General features: G+C 45.6%; 3 protein-coding genes and 1 non-coding gene across 5 annotated transcripts; 2 read left to right on the top strand and 2 right to left on the bottom strand.

The window, feature by feature from the left end:
* Positions 1-759: 759 nt before the first annotated feature.
* Positions 760-4319, bottom strand: LOC117839972 (TATA-binding protein 2). The gene is made up of 7 exons (XM_034720424.2): positions 3598-4319; positions 2513-2600; positions 2287-2409; positions 2085-2129; positions 1910-2002; positions 1410-1585; positions 760-1330 (listed from the first exon to the last, which is right to left on the bottom strand). Coding segments are annotated over exons 1-7 (681 nt in total). The 5' UTR covers positions 3753-4319; the 3' UTR covers positions 760-1329.
* A 2196-nt stretch (positions 4320-6515) lies between these two features.
* Positions 6516-6599, bottom strand: TRNAL-CAA (transfer RNA leucine (anticodon CAA)). The gene has a single exon. It is a non-coding gene; the product is annotated as a tRNA-Leu (tRNA).
* Positions 6600-9238: 2639 nt separating this feature from the next.
* On the top strand, positions 9239-12587 carry LOC117839171 (probable NAD(P)H dehydrogenase (quinone) FQR1-like 1). 2 transcript variants are annotated; one of them, XM_034719443.2, is made up of 3 exons: positions 9239-9381; positions 9530-10187; positions 12068-12587. In XM_034719443.2, exons 2-3 carry the CDS (start codon positions 9646-9648, stop codon positions 12297-12299), a joined length of 774 nt encoding a protein of 257 aa, XP_034575334.1. In that variant the 5' UTR covers positions 9239-9381; positions 9530-9645; the 3' UTR covers positions 12300-12587. The 2 variants fall into 2 exon arrangements, with proteins under 2 accessions (XP_034575334.1, XP_034575333.1); XM_034719442.2 differs by having other exon boundaries at positions 9295-10187.
* Positions 12588-12713: 126 nt separating this feature from the next.
* Positions 12714-19030, top strand: LOC117839170 (uncharacterized). The gene is made up of 11 exons (XM_034719440.2): positions 12714-13157; positions 13984-14156; positions 14428-14537; positions 14827-15004; positions 15541-15650; positions 15750-15923; positions 16014-16182; positions 16550-16864; positions 17225-17290; positions 17399-17456; positions 17655-19030. The coding sequence occupies exons 2-11, from the start codon at positions 14022-14024 to the stop codon at positions 18884-18886; spliced, it is 2547 nt and encodes an 848-aa protein (XP_034575331.1). The 5' UTR covers positions 12714-13157; positions 13984-14021; the 3' UTR covers positions 18887-19030.
* Positions 19031-19569: the final 539 nt, after the last annotated feature.

Raw genomic sequence — 19569 nt, 5'->3', positions numbered from 1 at the left:
ACCGCCACCCCTCCTCCCCCAAACCACCCGCCCTACCCCTGTTCCGGCGGCGCCATCATCACCGAATCCACCATCCACGCAGCTGCCATTAACCGTTGCGACCACGATGGCCATGCCACCGTTCTTCCCCAAACGGCTTCTTCCACCGCTGTGGCATGCGACAACACCACCGTCTTGCTATCTCACCCCCACCCCACCACTGCCACCGATCTAGCAGCCTTTCCGACCATCCCTTTAGATCCCGTAGTCACATGCATATCCCCTCCTCAACCCACCGAACCCAAAAATCTTTACTCAACCCCAAACCCTGGTTGGAATTCACCGGAGTTAGAGTCGTCGCCAGAGAAGAGGAGATGCCCACCAAAGGAGAAGGTCACCCACAGAAGGAGGTATCTCAATTTGTTACTTTCTTATCTTGATTTGTTACTTCCAACATCCTCTCCCATTCCAAGTATGCTACAAATCAAGAGGGCTCTTGTATTAGACCGAAATTAAGAGATCTCTTGATTTAGATTTTTTGATTTAGATATATTCCTTCTTTGATCAAGTACTTAAGTACTGCCGACTTTGGCAAATTATTAATGATTTTCCATATGATTGTATTTTTATCGCATACTCACAGTTCAGTAGGGTGATTTATTTGATCATTGTGTGCCGGTTGAACCGTGGAAGGCCTGATTCCATTTAGTCATTGATGTTTTTTAAGCATTTATCATTGATATTAACACAGGTTTTTTATATATCAGTTAGATGTTCTGTTCTTAACCTTGCTTTAAATTAACTGACGCTTACTATGCGCTACCATCTATATCCGAAGGAGTGAAGGACGGCAAATGAATCCAATTCACTGGCTGATTTTACCTCATTTGAGCCATTGTGATAGCAGCATATAAAAGCTGTGGACAAAGCACGGACACAATTCCAATGTTTTTGTGATGCTAGGAAGATTCCATAACTAAAGACACCTACGAACATGCTACAAGAGTCAAGAGACGATGACAGTTTAACTCGAGTCAGCATAAATGCAAAGACATCCTCAGACTGTTTACAAAGAGTCAAGAGACGATAACAGTTTAACTCGAGTCAGCATAGTTACAAAGCCATCCTCAGCTGTTCACAAGGAAGCTCTTTTTTTTTTCGTTGCCTCTGTTGCTCTCCTATCCCAGACTTCCCAAGAACAAACAGGAAATTAGAATATGACGCGAGCAGCAGCTCATGTCTGAAAATCTGGCAGTCAGGTCTGTCATGTACATTTGGCTGATAGACTTCCTCCTCTGTTGATACAGAAGTAATCGCTGAAGTCCCATTTGGATGATGGACTTCCTCCTCTCTGTTGATACAGAAGTAATTCGTATTAGATTAAAAAAAGGCTGCATTAGCACAACAAGAAGCAATATGGCCTGACTTACCATTTCTGACATTTCCTGTATTCAGTTAGCACAGGGTAGATATTCTCAAAGGCGGCGTATATCTCTTCGCGCACCTTGGCTCCAGTGAGAACAATCTTTCCAGAGACAAAAATGAGGAGCACAATCTTGGGGTGCTTCATACGGTAAATCAGCCCAGGAAAGAGCTCGGGCTCATACTGCCAATGTCAAGAAAACAACTAGTAACAGAACGATCGTATGAAATTGTAACGCACTGCATTTTTTTTCACCATGGCCTAAGGTAGCAAATAATAAAATGTAGTCAAATGTAGCTGATGAGGTCAAAGCCATGTTGCAAAATACTTTTTAGTCAATTAGTATCAGACAAAATACATCTTGGTGTCAAGGAAGACATTAAAAGAGAAGTTTCAAACTTTGCCTCCTTTAGTCTTACTATGCAACTGACATGATGAACTGAAGACAAGGCAATAGAAATCCAAGCTTCAGATAGTAGTGCATATTGGACAAGCGTGTCAACTTACATTAGAAAAGGCACCATGAGAATAAGCCAAGCCCTCCAAACGAATTGGAAATTTCACGTCACAAGAGCCAACCATATTCTGGATCTTGAAATCCTGCTTGTCAGCAGAATCCATTGTGTCAAGGAATATACAGGAAGTATATTCTGACATGAATCCAAGTGGCACGAGGCATTACCTTGAACTTGGCTGGATACCCAAGTTTCTGGATGATTCGTGCATACTGTGCTAGAAAATAACATCAGACAAAATTGTTCGATAGAAAATAATCAGCAAAAGGTTGAAAACAGGATCAATCAACAGCGTCTTCCTGCATAATGGAGAGGCCCAGCATTGCTAAGCATATGAAACACAAAACAATACTAGGAAGTGGCTCTCACCTTCCTTGCAGCAAGCTTTGAATGTTCTTCGCTCTTTGCTCCGGTGCAAACCATCTTCCCTGAAGCAAACACCAGAGCAGTTGTCTTCGGCTCCCTTATCCTCATGATAACTGCAGCAAAACGCTGTAAGATAATAGATAAAGGTCAGAATCCAGCCAACAACTAAATGCAACAGTTCCATGTTTTATGGTTATAGGAAATAGTAAGAGACGACAGCAAGAATTACCTTTGGATTGTATTCTGCATTACGAGCTTGTAGAGCAATCATTTTCAGATCCAACTGACAGTCCAAATTGACTGTTGAGACAATGTTCCTTTGATATCGAATAAAAGGTTGGTCAGATCTCATCTAAAATTGGGCAGAGGCACTAGTCATCTGTCAGTCACTCACTCGCAATGGGGTAGAGTGTCAAGACCCGAACTAACAGGACTGAAATATATAAGCAGTATAAAATATTGTAGTAGATAAAGGCAGGGAAGTAGCTAGGGTTCTATGCCTAAGGAAAAGGAAGAACACGAAAGGAAGAAGTAACTTGGGTATCCATGTGTCCACTCCTTATATATTACCAAACCCCGTAACGGCGTTACACAAGAAAAACAAACGATGGAGAAGACAATGCTGTTAGATACTGACTCTATTCCCCTTTAGAATCACTAGTATAAAGACCTGACAGAGAGGCACTAAAGGTCCTTCAATATTTTCCAGTTAGAGGATAATTTATTATGTTAATCTGCAATCAACTCCTTTATAGTTCCATCAATTACCGCAAAAATTAAAATGATAGTTCCCCAAGAATTCAAATCGTATCCGGGAATCAAAGATCTTTGCATCTTCACTGCTTCAGGTAGATTCACTAGGACACCATCTCAAGATTCGACCCATATACTACCAGGGGGGGAATATATTTAGGTCCAGACCCTTGGGCAAGAAATATACATATATAGATGGATCCGAACCCAACTTGACATCCCAATAGATAAAGACCCCAATCGGTTCCACAAATCGCCCACGCGCCCTCCCTCCTTCCAGATCAAAGCCATCCTACCCAAATCAAAGCCGTCCCGGCCGGCGAAACCCGCAACAGGGTCAGCCAAGAACCGGCTGCCCGGATCTACCGACTCCGTCTGGATCGTTAAAAACCGACTGCAGGGATCTTTGTGTCTACCCCGTCCGATGCAGGAGCCGCGAATTCAGGTTTTATCCGAGCAGCAGCCCGATCAACCCCGTCAGATTCATGAGCTACCGCGCCGCGCGTTCAGGTTTTAGATCGTTCGAGGTGGGCAAACCGTGGGTGACACAACAGGACTCACTGGAGGGCGGGGACGATGCCGGACGGGTGCCTGGCGAGGTCCACCGGCCGCGCCCCGTCCATCGCGGCGGCGGCGCTGCCTCCGCCTGCTCCCAGCATCCCCACCCCGACCGCGCCACCTCCGCTCGTCCCCACCGGATCCACCGCCGCGGACATGGCCCGCCCGACCCCTAGTAGAGAGTGAGGAAGTAGCGTGGGGGGAATTCGAACGAGGCCGGTTATATACGATGGAGAGGAGACTGGAAATGGTGGCGAATGGTGACGGCGGCGGCGGTGGATCCGAGGTGGGAGATAGGATTTATACGTGAAGGGGCAGCCGGGTCTCAGGTATATATAGACGCTGGGCGAGGGAGCGGAGCCCGGGTCCGCCGCGCCCGGCAAGGACTAGGTCGGTTGGCTTTGGTGGTGCGGGTTGGCGAGATGCGGGGCTCCGACCCGGGAAGGAGGGAATGGAATGGGAACGCGGTGCTGAAAACAGCTGTGCGGACGGGGAGGGCGCGGCAGCACGGTACACGCGGACGCCGCGCCGTTCTCTGCGCCCTTCGCTTGTGCTTGTGCTGTGCCTGTGCGTGCGTGTGATGAAGCTCCGCAGGCCCACCGCTGCCCACTGATGAAGCAGCAGTTGTGGGCTTGTCGCCGTCGGTTTTTTTTTTTTACGTGTCTGTCTCCCGTGTGTGTGTATACAGTACTTTAAAGAAAAGAAATTTAAAGATATATTTTTATGCACATCTATCTCTCCCACGTGTACAACCAGTTCTGTCTATCTTCAAACTTATGACCCCTTTATTTTTTTTTCTGTCTCCCATAGGTATATACTCCCTCCGTCCCAAATTATAGGTCGTTTTGACTTTATTAGATTCATAAACTTTGTTATGCACTTAGATATACCCTATGTCTAGATGCATAATAATATTTATGTATCTATAAAAGCCAAAACGACCTATAATTTGGAACGGAGGGAGTAGAATCTAAGATGTGTATTTTGAAGAAAAAGACTTTAAAAATGCGTGTATCCCACGTGTACAATGGATCTCATCTTTCTTTGTGAAACTGATGACCCCTTTGAGGTTCTGTACACTACGTACTTACACGGATGTTGCATTCCTATGACTTTTTCACATCTCGAATCTAAGATGTGCATTAGAAATAGGGAATCTACAAGTTTGTATATCCATATATATATTTTCCCACATGTATAACCGATCCCATCTATTTTCGATGAAACTAACGATCATTTAATTTTTCGTACGTTACGTGCATGTTACATTCCCATATAACTCCACGCATGTAACGTAACACATTTTTAGTGACAAGCCTCAACGCAAGCGATTGCGTTGGACTTTGTTTTTTCAAGGGATGGACCTGTATTGAAGGAGCAACACCGTACGTACATACCCAAATTACATCTAAGACCCCAAAGAAATAAGAAATTACACACAAAGTCCACCGGGGTCATCTTTTTTCTCCAACTGTTGCTCCGGTTGCCTCCTTTGTTAAAGGACAACAAGCACCATTGCATCTCCGATGAGAGGCTCCAATATTCCTTGGAAGATGACTCATCAGCCAATGCCACGGCACACCAAAGACATCTCTAAACCACAGAATGAACGTCGGGCACCACTTCACTGTAGACCACAGGAAGAGCAAATTAAACTGGCTCATCAGCAGAAGCCCAGATGTAGATCCATATGTAATTAGCCCAGCATGGATGCACCAAAACGTACCAACTGGAAACGAAATCCGCTGTCATCATCGACAAAATCCTCGACCCAGAAAGAAAGGCCACCCATGAGGAAGCACAAGAGCTCCATCGACCCTCACCGGATTGCCGAAGAAGCAAAGAGGATATAGAAGCCGTCATCGAGATACACAAGCTTGAAGACCTATCTACAGCTAAACATGCATGCTCCTCCCATCGAAAGGTCAGGCTCTCCTCTCGACTTTGATGCCAAGGAGGGCGTCAGGACGCCGACGAATCGACGGACAAAAGATGAAGTTGCTCTCGAGACCGCCTGAGGCTACTTTGTAGCGTAAGGTTGCAGGAATCTAATTAACCTGGAGCTGCTTCGCGAGCGTTGCATTGGACTTGAATGCAACTTGGTAAGTACTGCAACGAATAAGCCCGCCATCAAACTACCAGCTCATTCCATTGCGTTGAGCTTGGATGTAAGCTATATATAACACTTTTCCTTTGAGTGATCTACGGACTCAATAGCGGGCTACTCCCTCCAATTCAATTCAAATTGTAGACCGTTTGTTTTGGTTATGTATCTAAACATATATAATATAAATCTAGGTGCATAGTAAAAACTACGTATTTAGAAAAATACTTATAATTTGGAACGAATTGAATGAAGGAAGTATATAGCACCAGCTTAGCAATTTGGGAGCCGAATTATAAGTTATTCACGGTAGTAAGCTAATAACAATTATGCTCTACTATGGGTTGGTAGTAGGCAAAGATTAGAGCTTACGCAATGCAAGCACTATGTTTAGGAGCAGTTGTGCCCGGGTTGGCTTGCTTAAACATCGATGAACGTGATTTGAGAACCATCCCCTCTTCGATCTCTAGAACGAAATTTGCTCTCTGTGTTGAATGTATGCTCACGTGCACGAAGCAACGCCAATAAGAACCACCGGGTCGATGCAAAAGTTACAAAAGAATTCTTTTTGAAAAAGAAAGTTAAAATATATTACTTTGATGTATACACAAAAAGAACGGCAACATTTTAGCAAGTCCCATGAATTTATATGGAAAATAGTTACATATTAACGGGCAGAAAACTGCACCAAATCCGAATTGAAATATAGTGATATCAGCAATCGATAAATATAAAGAACAAAAGAAAAATAGAGAAAAGGGTGGGAATAGTTTTTAAATAAAAAAGAACGGAAAATTCGATATAAATAAAAAAATCATGTCAGAAGTGGGATTTGAACCCACGCCCTCGTTAGAGGACCAGAACTTGAGTCTGGCGCCTTAGACCACTCGGCCATCCTGACTCGGATGGACATTTTTTAAAACTAATTTTATTTATTCATTCATTATACTAGTGGCTTTTTCACCTTTTCCGATTTATAAAAAAACTCAATATTCTCGTTCACCTGCCCTGTGACACCTCTTAAAAAGAAAAGTTTGCGGCAGATCAATCTGTACCGTACGACACATCTCACATATATACGACATACAGTAGTCCAGACCGTAGGACGACTTTCGGGCCGTGCAAACTGCAAAACGCAAAATCCAGTCGCGAAACGAGAGTTCCGTCTGGTTCAGCTCCAGGTTCAAGCGCGCTGCGCATGCTGACGGTAATTAGGAACAAGCACCTGCATTTTTCATGATGGATCCACGAACCTGCTGCGTGTACAAGTGTCCGGCCCCGCGGCCCGTGCCACCTCAGGTTCGAAGAATTGCTGCGCGCGCGCGGGCGAGGCGCGAGAGGCTGGTTGGCGGTTGGCACCAGCACGAGCACGCGCCGCAGCATAGTTGGACTTGGACCAGCCGATCCGAGCCCAACAGGCCACGATCCTTCGCTGCAGCATGGCAGATAGGTCAATGGGGGTTGGTGTCGCCGGACCCCCTGGCCGGCTGTGGTCTGGCCTAGACCCGGCCGGCCATGGTGCCAAACCGCCTAAGCGCACTGTGTGGTTTGATACCCCGCGGCCCAGAAAAGAAACGCAACCTAATCGACCACAGTTAGATATTGCACAAGTCTTCCTCCCAACATGAACACAAGTCTTTGACGGCATCCGTATTTGAACTTTCAGAATTTTGGCATACCTTTAAGTTTTTAAGTTTTTGGTCTTTCAGAAGGAAAAATACATACCTTTAAGTTTATAAAATCTGTCGTCAAGGCTCAAAAGTAAGAAGATGCTTTTTGTGAGGCTCAAAAGTAAGAAGATGCTCAAAAGTAAGAAACTGATCGAGAGGGAGATAATACTAGCATGTCCTGGAGATGTTTGTTAAAGATAATAAGTGTGCTTATTACCGCATAGGTAACATATTCACGCATCCGCAAAATGCACCATGTCCAGCGTCGACCAAAATGGGTTGGTGACGATAAAGAAAGCGCCTGCCGTCAGGACATCTCGATCGACCGAGCAAGGACACGTACGCTGCAGGCTGCAGGAAAAAAAAAAACCAAAACACACACACACACACAACGAACAGGACAGAGCGAGCGGTTGGCTGCTGGTCAAGCTACATGGTGTGCTTCTAGAAGCACTCGGTCACCAACCAACATCCTCTAGCGTGTCCCAAATGTAAAGCGCTGAAATGGAGCATTTTCTGTGTTGTGCTATCGCTATATAATAATACGTCCTTTTAGCGTATATATTTTTTAAGTTAAAAGAAACCTTTTGTTTAAAGGAACCTAGCACTTAATTCAGGCAAAAAGGGGAAAATACATGGTGCTTCGGACGTCTAGTGATAGGGTAGAATGTCGCGGATGCAGAAAAAGCTTTCGCATGTTCACGATAAGTCCTAAGTTTGTCCACTGAATAAACCTATATAATGCTCTTAGATAATAAGAATCTAAATATTGACATCCTCGTGATCGGGAAGCGATGAAGATCAGCCCGCAACGTGGTAGGACTTCTTCATTTAATGAAAAGCATCCTCAAATACAATTGTAAAGAAAAAATCCTGACATCCTATTTGGTTAAGAGAGTGGTGGACACTCTTAACCCTTTTATCAAAAACTCATAGTGTCTTTAATGCATGGTGTACAAATACATGCACTGAATTAAAAAGGTTTGATTTTGAAAAAATCTAAATGTTGCTATATTAAGACCGAGCTAGAGGGTGGTCCGGGTAGGTCATGGACCACCTAAAATTCTAGCCCAAGTCCATTGCCCCTAATGACCTGTTTTGGTCCAGGAAGGTAAAAAACAACACCCCTTCAAGCTTTCGCCGTTTCATGTCGCAGCGGTAGCCAGCAAGAACCCATGTCTCGTCCCCCTAGTCGCTCTGCTCCCTCACTTTCCCTGATCTGCCCTAAAGCTCGTACAACACCATGGGGCTACTGGAGCTGCGGCACCCCTACTTAGCAATAGGCCTGCATCCATCGATCAATGCTAGTATTGCATGAACAAGACTGTGAGTCCGCAAGGGACGAAGAATTAATTTAGGCTCAATTTCATTTCCGTTTTTAAGATTGGCGTGGAAATGGTAAATTGAAACATTGCATAATTATCTTCTAGATTTGTTTGAAAATAAAGAGAAGTGAAGATATTGTATCAATTTCTTTCTTAGAAATATGTTGCAATGTGTTGGTAAATTCTATAATTGTATTTCAGTATATTACATTTATATAGTGCTAAAAGATTATATTATGTTGGACCACCCTAACGTGAAATCTTTGCTACGCCACTGTCTATATTCTGGATGGAGGGAGCACAAAAGGATCATGGTTTCATGTTTATAGTTTGGGGTTAACAAATTAAAAGTTGCTAAATTTTGCAGCTTTTTTAATTGAGACAGTCTAGAAGATTTTTTATGACAGAATTTGATCTTGTTATCATGGCATCTGAATGTCATATGGACCCTTTGAATAAAAGAAATCGATAGAATGCAAAAGTGGTGACAGTCATTACTGCTTAATGATTATGCGATCTTCGTCACAAAGTTGCATGAACCTAGTCCATCCAACCCGGTGTGAGCCAACCTTCTACGCCTTCCTAAACAAAGCCATTTTCTCCAACGCGCTGCCTCCCTCCCCTGAGCTGGCATCTCCACTCGCCCCCTCCTCACTCCACCCCACCACTAGCCCCGCCGAATTCCGAGGTCTAATCCTCTCGCCTCCTCCGCTGTCCCCGATATCGCATTTCTTGAGTTCTTGATCACGGAAAACGCTTCTGGGGAGCCGGGAATTCCTCCCCCAGATCCGCGGTTTCCTCGGAGGCGTCGCTGAATTGCGGGTTTCTTTGCGCAGGTTTCCCGCGTGCGGCGGCTGGCGGGGCGGGGCGGTGGTTGGGTTGGGTTGGGTTGGATTGGATCGAGGGGGAGACGGAGAGAGCGGCCGCCGGTTGACAAGCGCGGCCGCCGGAGATGGGCAAGGGCGGCGGCTGCGTCCCCAGCAAGAAGCGCCAGCCGCCGGCCGCCGCGCCCTCGTCGTCGTCCGCCGCGGCCACGGCGCCACGCGAGGCGCCAGAGGAGGAGGTGACCGCGGCAGCGGTGGCTTCGGCGGCGGCGGCGGGAGCCGGGCGGAAGGTGCGGCTGTACATCGTCTTCTACTCGATGTACGGGCATGTGGAGTCCCTGGCGCAGCGCGCGGCGGCGGGTGCCGGCGCTGTGGACGGCGTGGAGGCCGTGCTGCGGCGGGTCCCCGAGACACTCCCGCCGGAGGTGCTGGAGAAGATGCAGGCACCGGCCAAGGACCCCGCGGTCCCCGTCATCGCGTCGGCAGCGGAGCTGCAGGAGGCCGACGGCGTGCTGTTCGGCTTCCCGACGAGGTACGGCGCCATGGCCGCGCAGATGAAGGCGTTCTTCGACTCCACCGGCTCTCTCTGGGAGGAGCAGAAGCTCGCCGGGAAGCCCGCCGGGTTCTTCGTCAGCACCGGAACGCAGGGTGGCGGCCAGGAGACCACTGCGTAAGCATATCCGTACTCTCAGTTTTCTGGTAACGCTCGTTTATGATGAAGAATTGATTATTTGAAGTGGAAAAGATTGCAACACTTGGTATTTCCATTCATAGGACATTTTGTAAACTTATTAAAATAGTACGCATTTCTTGAGATGAATTACTAGTAGTTTGTTGCTAAGTTTTTAACGGGAGATTGTGGTCTATCACTTTTTTCCTCCTGTTTTACTAAGGTTTAAACATACACTATTATCTCTGGGTTGGTTAGCTGGTCTGAAACTTTGGATTTGTGATGTTTTTGCTGCCCCTTGGTTTAGGCTCCATGTGTGAGATAATCAAGGCATAGCTTAGCAGTTTTGATTAACACCACATTTATTTTTCTGCTTTGTTGAAGCTCTGTTCTTGATGTGTTCCTTCTCCCCAATTTTCAGAATGACCTGTTTCTTTATTTTATATGTTTGGTGATTTGTGCTTGCACTCCATCCATTCTTGTGCACAATTGATTGAATGTGGGTCTGCATTAGGAGATGTTAAATTGTAATATAGAAGACAAGGAACAATTACTAAAATGATCGTCATCTCATAATTGAAGCTGAAATGAACATGGTATGCATTTTTTGAGATTTTCACATATTTTGCTATCAAGTGCTTCTAAAGCAAGCTAAAATGTCCGCGTCTTGGTAATGTTAACACTGATTTGGTTGTTACAAACTATGGAAATGAAGTACCATATTTGCAGCAGTTTTGGATGCTGTTGCACTATTTTCTCCATTATTGATTATCACAGTGTTGTACAGTTAGGCTATTAACTACAACATAGGTGGCCGTAGATGAATTCAAGGGCATTGGATATGATTTGTACAAAAAGGACGCTTGAGTTAATGTGATAGTATGGAGTACTTTTAGGCCTGTACCTGATCAGTATCTATCGTAGTGCCGTTCAAACTGCAGTGTGTGGTGCAGATCTAAGCACGGGCAATAAATTCAAAATTTGTAGGCTCCTGATGAAGTATAACAGATACATGATTGAAAAGTTCTTGTGAGAAATCAAATTCGCCACCCTTAAATTCTTGCATCCAAGCGTAAGCTAATCAAAGTACCACTTGCTAATCTAGATTCCTCTAGTGGAGACAAAATATTATCCCTTGTCGTGCCATGTGAGTTTTGGACATGTTTTATTGTTGGGTAAATGTTCCCTGTGCATGTGCCAGTTAGCTATCCTTTTCAGTTTCTTCCCTCGCAACCGCTATGATATTTAACAGGCACTATCAGTGTGCTCTGATAGTCTTAGTAAAATGTCTGCGTCTTGGTAAAATAGTCTTGGTATTTATTGCTCTGATAGTCTTTTTAAGACAACAAATCAGGCAAACAAATACACAAATCATGAATAATAAGAACTATCAATTGGTTTTTGTACAGATTTGTGACTTTATTGCCCTAGAACCATAAGTCTTAAGAAAAAGTAAAAGAATCTAAGTCCTTGTGCACTGGTTTTATTCTCCCTGCTTATTTGCAATTAGATTTGTAATTTTTTTGAGCTGTATATATATTTTTAGGTGAGAGTTGTAATTTCGTATTAAGTTGGTCTGTAGTATCTGTGTTCACCATGCGTAGCCATTACTGACACTTATTTTTGTACAGAGTTGCCATTTGCCAATTAATTGCCTAGAATCATAAATCTTTGGTACGCAGCCAGGAATAGTGTTCCTGTGATCTTAAGAAAAAACTAAAAGAATCTGACTCCTTGTGCCTTGGTTTTATTCTCCCATTTGTTTGCAAGTAAAGTCTAATTTTATTTTATCTTATCTGAATAGAGTATTTGCCTCAAGTATCTGTGTTCACCATTCTTAGTCATTCCTGACTAGTGACCATGCTTTGGTTGTATTGTAGTTGGACGGCGATCACCCAGCTAGTGCACCATGGAATGCTTTTCGTCCCCATTGGCTACACCTTTGGTGCAGGCATGTTCAACATGGACGACATCAGAGGAGGCAGCCCCTATGGTGCTGGTGTCTTTGCAGGCGACGGCAGCAGACAACCCAGCGACACAGAGCTTGCCCTCGCAGAGCACCAGGGCAAGTACATGGCCTCAATAGTGAAGAAGCTTGCTCATCATGCCTGAGCCATTCATCCTTGTGCAGTACAAGCCACACGGTCACCTTCGTCCAGCCTTGGTTTCCCTTATTGTTTTCGGATACATCCGGCCACGTCGTATATGTGCACAGCTTGCTCTCAGATCGTCTATTGCTTGTCAAAGTAGCCCCCCCTAAATTAAGGTTCATTTGTACATTGTCGACATAAGCATATTGTTGTCCATTTGAACAATAAGTGCCCCACATGAGTGTTCATGAATAAACATCTTATGTCATATTGGTTATGAAAAAATTGGTGTTCGATTTGTTGCGCGTAACCTGTTCTATATTCTGAATGAAGCGCATGTGTGAGCTTTTTCCTTTCTGCTTGGTCTGATTCAGGTGTCTCCTTTCTATGATTCAGGTGTCTGCTTCGTCTGATTCAGGTGAGCGTCCCTGACTATGGTTCGGTTGAACTGACTGAAATTTGCACCTTGCTATTCATTCTTGCTCGTTTTTCCCCGAGATATTGCTAGATGGCATTTCGGTCTATACTCGAGCATTTCACAGACTTCGGAAGTCAACTGCTCAAGTTTCATGTCGCTCAAAAATTTTGGGCCTGGGCCAGTCCCAAATTGTTGACTGACCCATCAGGCCCGTCCGGGTCCGGTACCTCCAAAAAAGAAAAGAAAAACAGGATGCGCCTCAATCCTCATCAGACGAAATAAAATGGAGCACGTCTTTCCGACGGCGGCCATTTCAAAATTTTGAAATCGCCCTCGGGGCCGGAGCAACACAGGAGAAGCGTCAGGCCTCGCCTCTCCTCCCCCGCCTCCTGCTGGCCTCGTCGCCCACCCGCCGCCGAATAGCCCCCGCCTCGCCGCCGCTCTCTCCGCCCCCGCAGGCAGGTATACGACAACCTCCTCTCCGGCTCTCCCCTCCGTCTCCTCCCGCCGCGCTACGGCCTCGATCGCGGGGCGCGAGCGGTGCACGGCGTGAGTGCTAATTTGCTATGCGGTGGTGGCGGCGCTCGCTCCTGTTCCCCTTTCCGTGCGCCGCTTCCGATGGTTTTTCTTCCTCCGATAGGGTTCTAAACCCTTGTTCATGTTCATTTGGTGACGCTTAAGGGCGTTCGTGCATGTACCGCGCGATAGTGTAGTGTTGATGTGGTGTTGCTTGATGCTGGCGATTGAGGCGGCTCCCAGCTGATTCCTAGCCCCAATCACCCCAATTCAGTTCGAGACCTGCTGGAGAGTCGATGCAATAGCTTCACCGCAACAGTGTAGCTGTATAAGCATGAAAATTTCTGATCTGGGATAGCGAGAGGAGCAGGGAGTTGGCATGGTTTCCTGTAAATATGCTGGATACGCCGAGCGATATATGTTTTAAAACTTGGTAGGTCTTGCAATAACACAGTTCAACAGGAAGGCCCTACCTGCAGTTGAGATTATGGCCGAGAACATCCGTGCAGATGGATTCAGCAGTAACTATTGTCCCGAGTTCGACTCAGTACATTTGTTGTTTTTTTTACTCACGAATGTGCGTATTTATTATTTAGTCCAAAAGAAATTCCGATAAACCTGATTTTCCATTTTAATTATGTGTGCTATCTTCATCACTGTATTGCAATGAATTGCTTCCCTTGTCCCAATCCCAAGCTATGAAAATTTCCAGTCTTGTCAGCCACCAGGCATTACATATCAGTTGATATTGAGGGGTGCATGAATTTTGCAGTGTTGATTTGAAGAGGAAGCATTCGTAATACTGGAGTTATGGGAGATTCTGTACTAGTTGTGTGTGTAATACCAAATGCTGCAGACACTGCATTTCAGATTCATTGCTTGGAGCGATCGGCATATGCTGCTGTGTTGAGAGCGTTCTGTGCTCAATCAGACCTCCTCTCTAGGGTACTTCCTCTTACTCCTATAATTTCAGTTGCGAATACATATTAGGAAAATATGCTGATCTGTTGCTCTATACCACTACATGATCATATGGTATATATCTCTGGATTTTTATGTAAATTCTGGGTACTTGTTGTTTATTCACTCCTTTTTGATAAGTATGTTTAGATATAAACATTGTTCGGGTGAATTTTCTTGGATTGGATAGCATGATTAGCATTTCTTCAGCTGCGTATGCGTGTTTTACATGCTAGTTACATTTGATATCTTACAGGCCAAACACGGATGTCTCGCGGAACTGAGAAATGAGCTTAAAATATTGGAGAGTGAACACAGAGAATGTCTTGGGAAGGCCAGATCAAATAAGCAAATCAATTCTTTGAGGTGAAATATCTAGTATTTCTTCTCAGAATAAAATGTAGATATACTGATTGAAAGAATTGTGAACTCATATGTTCCGCAGTACAAGTTTTCTAACCTTTTTAAATTTGATGCTCTATGTTGGTATCTAGCACCATTTCATGTTTCTATGTGGCCTATATATCTATTTCCCCTGTTCCCGTATCCTTAGCTTAGTCCTTGCACATGCAAATTCTCCCAAGTACTGACCACCATCGTGTGTGTATACATAGTACAACACAATTTATATGGACTGCTGCATTTCTTTTCACAGTACTGGCTTGCACTCCAAAGGAAACACTTGCAATGCTGAAGTTATGAAGGATACTCCAGATCTTGCATGTGTATTACCAGATGCTGGAGATACTGTATTTCAGATTCACTGCTTGGAGCGGTCAGCATATGCATCTGTTTTAAGAGCTTTCTTTGCCTTGACAAACCACCTCTCATTGGTATTCCTCTTTTTTTGTATACAAGTTCTAAATACGAGTACTCAAATCATAGAAAATATAAACTGCTGGATCAATTGAATCATATTGATGTAATAACTTTGTACTCTGCTGATTTGACAGAGATATTATATGTTGTATGTGTTTTTCTGGAATGGTTGTTCTCATTATTTTTCCTCTGTCTCAAGAAAAAAAAAACGAGACGGGAAGGTGCTGACAGCACCCCCAGTTTGATTTAAGAAGGAAGCAGGACTCGAACCTGGGTCTCCTGGCTGAGGGCAAACTCTACTAGCCAGTAGCTCCCGAGAGCACCTGCTATTTTTCCTCTGTCTCACCTTGTCATGATTAACTTGCTTCATTTCTGCATCCTTATAGTGATTGTTCACTTGGGTCTGTACGTAAGGGAGGGCTGGTCCATGGCCATGCGGCCCATGGCTCCACACCATAACGTGACTTCTCATTAATTATTTTAGATGTCATAATTTGCATTGTCCCATCAGATATTTTCTTCAGTACTCTTTACCTCTATGTTTTTACAGTCACAGGTCAAGCTTCTAACTAAACTGAGAAATGAGCTTAGAATATCACACAATGAGCATAAAGAAGTTCTTGTGAAGGTCAGTTCAAATGAGAATATCAAGTCCTTGAGGTGAGCATATCTAGTCATTTATTCTCAGAATGAAGTGTATGTTTATTAAAAGATTTTACTTCTCTGCAGTTTCACATGCCTAACCTTCTTATTGAGCAGGAAATTTAGTTTGGCAAATTTTTCTGTTCTTAGAAAGACCAATCCTTCTTTTGATGCGCATGCTGTGGTTCATGACAAGATTTGCTCAACCGGACAGATATCCACTTCATCCACAAGCTGCCTCAGTCTGTTGCAGCCGTCACCAATATCAGAGCACTCCATGTCCACAACAAGGTGTTAATGTTTATTTGTTTTCACACAAATAAAATCTTATACAGAATTAAACGAGTTGATGCTCATTTATTGTGATGGCTACCGGAACAGGGGCATTGGGATATCAGATAGCTCTAATGGGGCCAAAGAAGGAGCTTATTTTGAACCCCATGAAGTGGTGTCTGCTAAAAGGTTTAAATCTGTAAACGGGCATGCACTAGCATACTTAAAATGTGCCTCTTCTGATCAGTTACCAGTGGCAGTTTCTGCGGTGATGGAGGTATGCAATGTTTCTCTTTTATCAAAATATTTGCATTCAATTTGGAATTCTTGATTTGCATTTCCAATGTTTCTTCTGTAGCTATCTTATCCCTGCTTAACCATAACGATGTTGGAAAGGACATGCATGCTACCATTATGGAAGTCATCTATCATTCTTCGTTACTGTGCCTTTATTGGTTGCGTGCAACTGTAAATGATGAAATTTTTTTATGCCTTCATAGTTTAATAACATTTTTGGTCATAGTTATTTATACACCTTTTTTGTCAAAATGGTTAAATCATAACTTTTTTAACAAATTGGTAGTAGTGTTCATAGTCCACCTATTACTAATCTGGACCTTTTTGTGGATTGTACTTGTTGACAGAAAGGTCGCACCAATGATACACTTGATAGTGAGACGACATCCTGTGAAGTGAAGTCTGGATGTACTTCATCTCCTATTTTTCAAGAAAAGCATAGTGAATCAAATGCTGGTCAAATTCCTTCCTGTGTTGATCATGATAGGCAAGAATCTGGGAAAAGGAAAGCTGAAGTGCCTGGGATGAGGGCATCTACAAGTCTGGGTGTTATGGACCAAACCTATGGGATTAAGCATCAGAGGCGCAGGAATAAGGACTCAGATTTGGAACATGGTTCTGAAATAATTAACCTTTGCCCAACTGCTAACCTTCTAGACGAGGTACATGACTCATCCTTGCGGTCCAAAGACAACTTGGCTGCAGGAGAACTCCTTCAAAAGTTCAACTGCTTACCAACCTCTCTTTTTTTTTTGACATTGTTCTGTTCTTTTCTTTTTGGAAACTTTGTTCTATACTGTGACATGTCTTAGAAATTAAGATTTCATACATAGCCTTTTCCATAATTATATCATTCTGTATCGTATTTCCTACTAGTTACAGTGTATTCTATTCTTTCTTCCATCCCATTTGTGTATTCCTTCGGTCATTTGGCCCATGATAATTCCATTCCACAAAAGATGAAGTAACAAGGATTTCTTCTGCCTTTGTTTGATGATGTTTAGCCATCTTCTTATTGGTAGGTTGAAAGACTACTTAGGGAGAACCCAGATCCAGCTAATTTAGAGAAAGCAAAGTCGATACTCAAAGTGAGATTCCCCTTAAAACTCAGCATGGCAATGCTCGATTTGCATCCATATGCTCGTCCCAAATATTCTTTTTTGCTTCGATGACATTTTGTACTATTCCTGAATCAGGTCCAAGAAAAGGACCTTTTGGATGCACTTGTTAAGCTTTCTGAAGCATCATATGATGGTAAGTCACTTTGTTGAATCCTTTTACCATCGCAAACTTTGTGTTCAACAGAACCTCCTCTATCAAATTCCTCTAAAAATGGACATTGTTTAGTCATTCGCCGTCTTCATCACTGACCCCCTTTTGCCCATTGTACTCTTGCCTATTGTAACTACCTGAAGCCCTGAAGTGACCCCCTTTTGCCTCGGTGCTCTGCAGCGGTTTATTTCAGTGCTAACGGTCAGCCGGGCAACACGCACGATGATGGCAAGGCCGACGAGGAGGTGCTGCCAAATCCGGCGAATTCCAGCGACGAGACGCCACCTGTGACGACGAGGCAGGCAGGCGCCGGAGCTGGAAACCATGTCAAGATCCAGGGAGTCGCTGCCACGGCGCTACCCCTCTCCACTGCGCCACCGTCACTGATGCAGACGCGCCCGTCGCTCGCTCCCGCGTCCCCGTCCTCCGCCCCCGCCGCGCTGGGCGAGTCCTCGCGCGGCCTCTCCACCGCGCACCAGCCCCACGCGCAGCCGGTGGTCGTGGGGTCGGCCTCCGCGCCCCCGGCGCCGCCGAGTAAGACGCGGCTCATCATCACCAAGAGGAAGACCACGGCGGAGCAGAGATGGCGAATGTGGGAGTTCGCGCACCGCGTCGGGTGGAGCATCCAGAAGGCCGGCGCCGACGCCGTCGACGCCTTCTGCGCCCAGGTCGGCGTCCCCGAGCGCGCCCTCAGGAACTGGATGGCCAACAACAGGCGCCTTGCCAAGGTTCCACCCCCGTCATCGCCACCGCCGCGGTCCACCATCAAGAGGACCAAGACCACGGCGGAGCAGAGGAAGCGGATGTGGGAGTTCGCGCACCGCGTCGGGTGGAGCATCCAGAAGGCCGGCGCCGACGCCGTCGACGCCTTCTGCGCCCAGGTCGGCGTCCCCGAGCGCGCCCTCAGGAACTGGATGGCCAACAACAGGCGCCTTGCCAAGGTTCCACCCCCGTCATCGCCACCGCCGCGGTCCATCATCAAGAGGACCAAGACCACGGCGGAGCAGAGGAAGCGGATGCGGGAGTTCGCGTACCGCGTCGGGTGGAGCATCCAGAAGGCCGGCGCCGGCGCCGTCGACGCCTTGTGCGCCCAGGTCGGCGTCCCCGAGTGCGCCCTCAGGAACTGGATGGCCAACAACAGGCACCTCGCCAATGTTCCACCCCCGTCCCTGTCCTCGCCGCCGCTGCCGTCGCACCACCAAGTCCAAGACCACCCGCCGGCCGACACACCGCCGCAGGGATCGATGACCGAACAAGGCAAGTCTCCTGAACCTGAAGCTGCTGCTGCACCTGCTGATGACGGCGCCGGCAAGGGAGACGAGGATGAAGAAGCTTCTGAAGTAACTCAACGAGGAAGGGGCCATCGGGCCAGAAAGCCCAACAAGTGCTACGCTGACTCGTTCTGGATGTAATTGGCGAACTGCTGTGAGCTGTAGCAGCTCCAGAACTCCGACGAACTCTATTTTATCACCTACCAAATCAATGTAGGTAGCCTATACATACCATCCGGTACTTTGTGCGTAACAGGCAAAATGAGATTGTGGCACATCCGCACATATGACTTCTTCTCACAGGTCCCCTGCATCTATGATCTCTTGTTATCATCCATTTTGTTAGTGATGAAAATACGAAATCCTCCAGTCACATTGAATTGCTTATCACATGTTGGTGCCTTGATTCTCTGTCGGTTTCGATTTTTGGAAATTTGCTGGACCAATTGATACAGCATCTTCAACTTAGGGGGTGTATAGGCATGTTGATTTCTCGAGTCAGGAACGAGAGGAGCAGAGGATTGTGGAAATACGTCGGACACTTCTCAACAAAGCAGAGGATCATGCAATCGTAGAAGTTTGCGAGTTTTGCCAGAACATAGTACCAGGTGGACCTAACTGTAGTATGCGAGCGCAAATGGAACTTTTTTGGTTTGTCTGAGCTATTAGCGGGCCGCGGGGCCGTTGCGCGTGTGTGAGACGAAGGAATTCCTTGAAATTGGAAAATGGGCATATATGGGCCGCATTTTTTTTCTCTTCACTCACTACTACGCACGACCCATTTCCCAGCCCGAGAATACTTGCGGCCCGTGCCAGCTCCCAGC

The sequence above is a fragment of the Setaria viridis genome, chromosome 9, assembly GCF_005286985.2.
Source record: "Setaria viridis chromosome 9, Setaria_viridis_v4.0, whole genome shotgun sequence".
NCBI lineage: Eukaryota > Viridiplantae > Streptophyta > Magnoliopsida > Poales > Poaceae > Setaria > Setaria viridis.
Note: the sequence above shows the minus strand (reverse complement) of the source record. Positions and strands in the feature narration are given on the sequence as shown.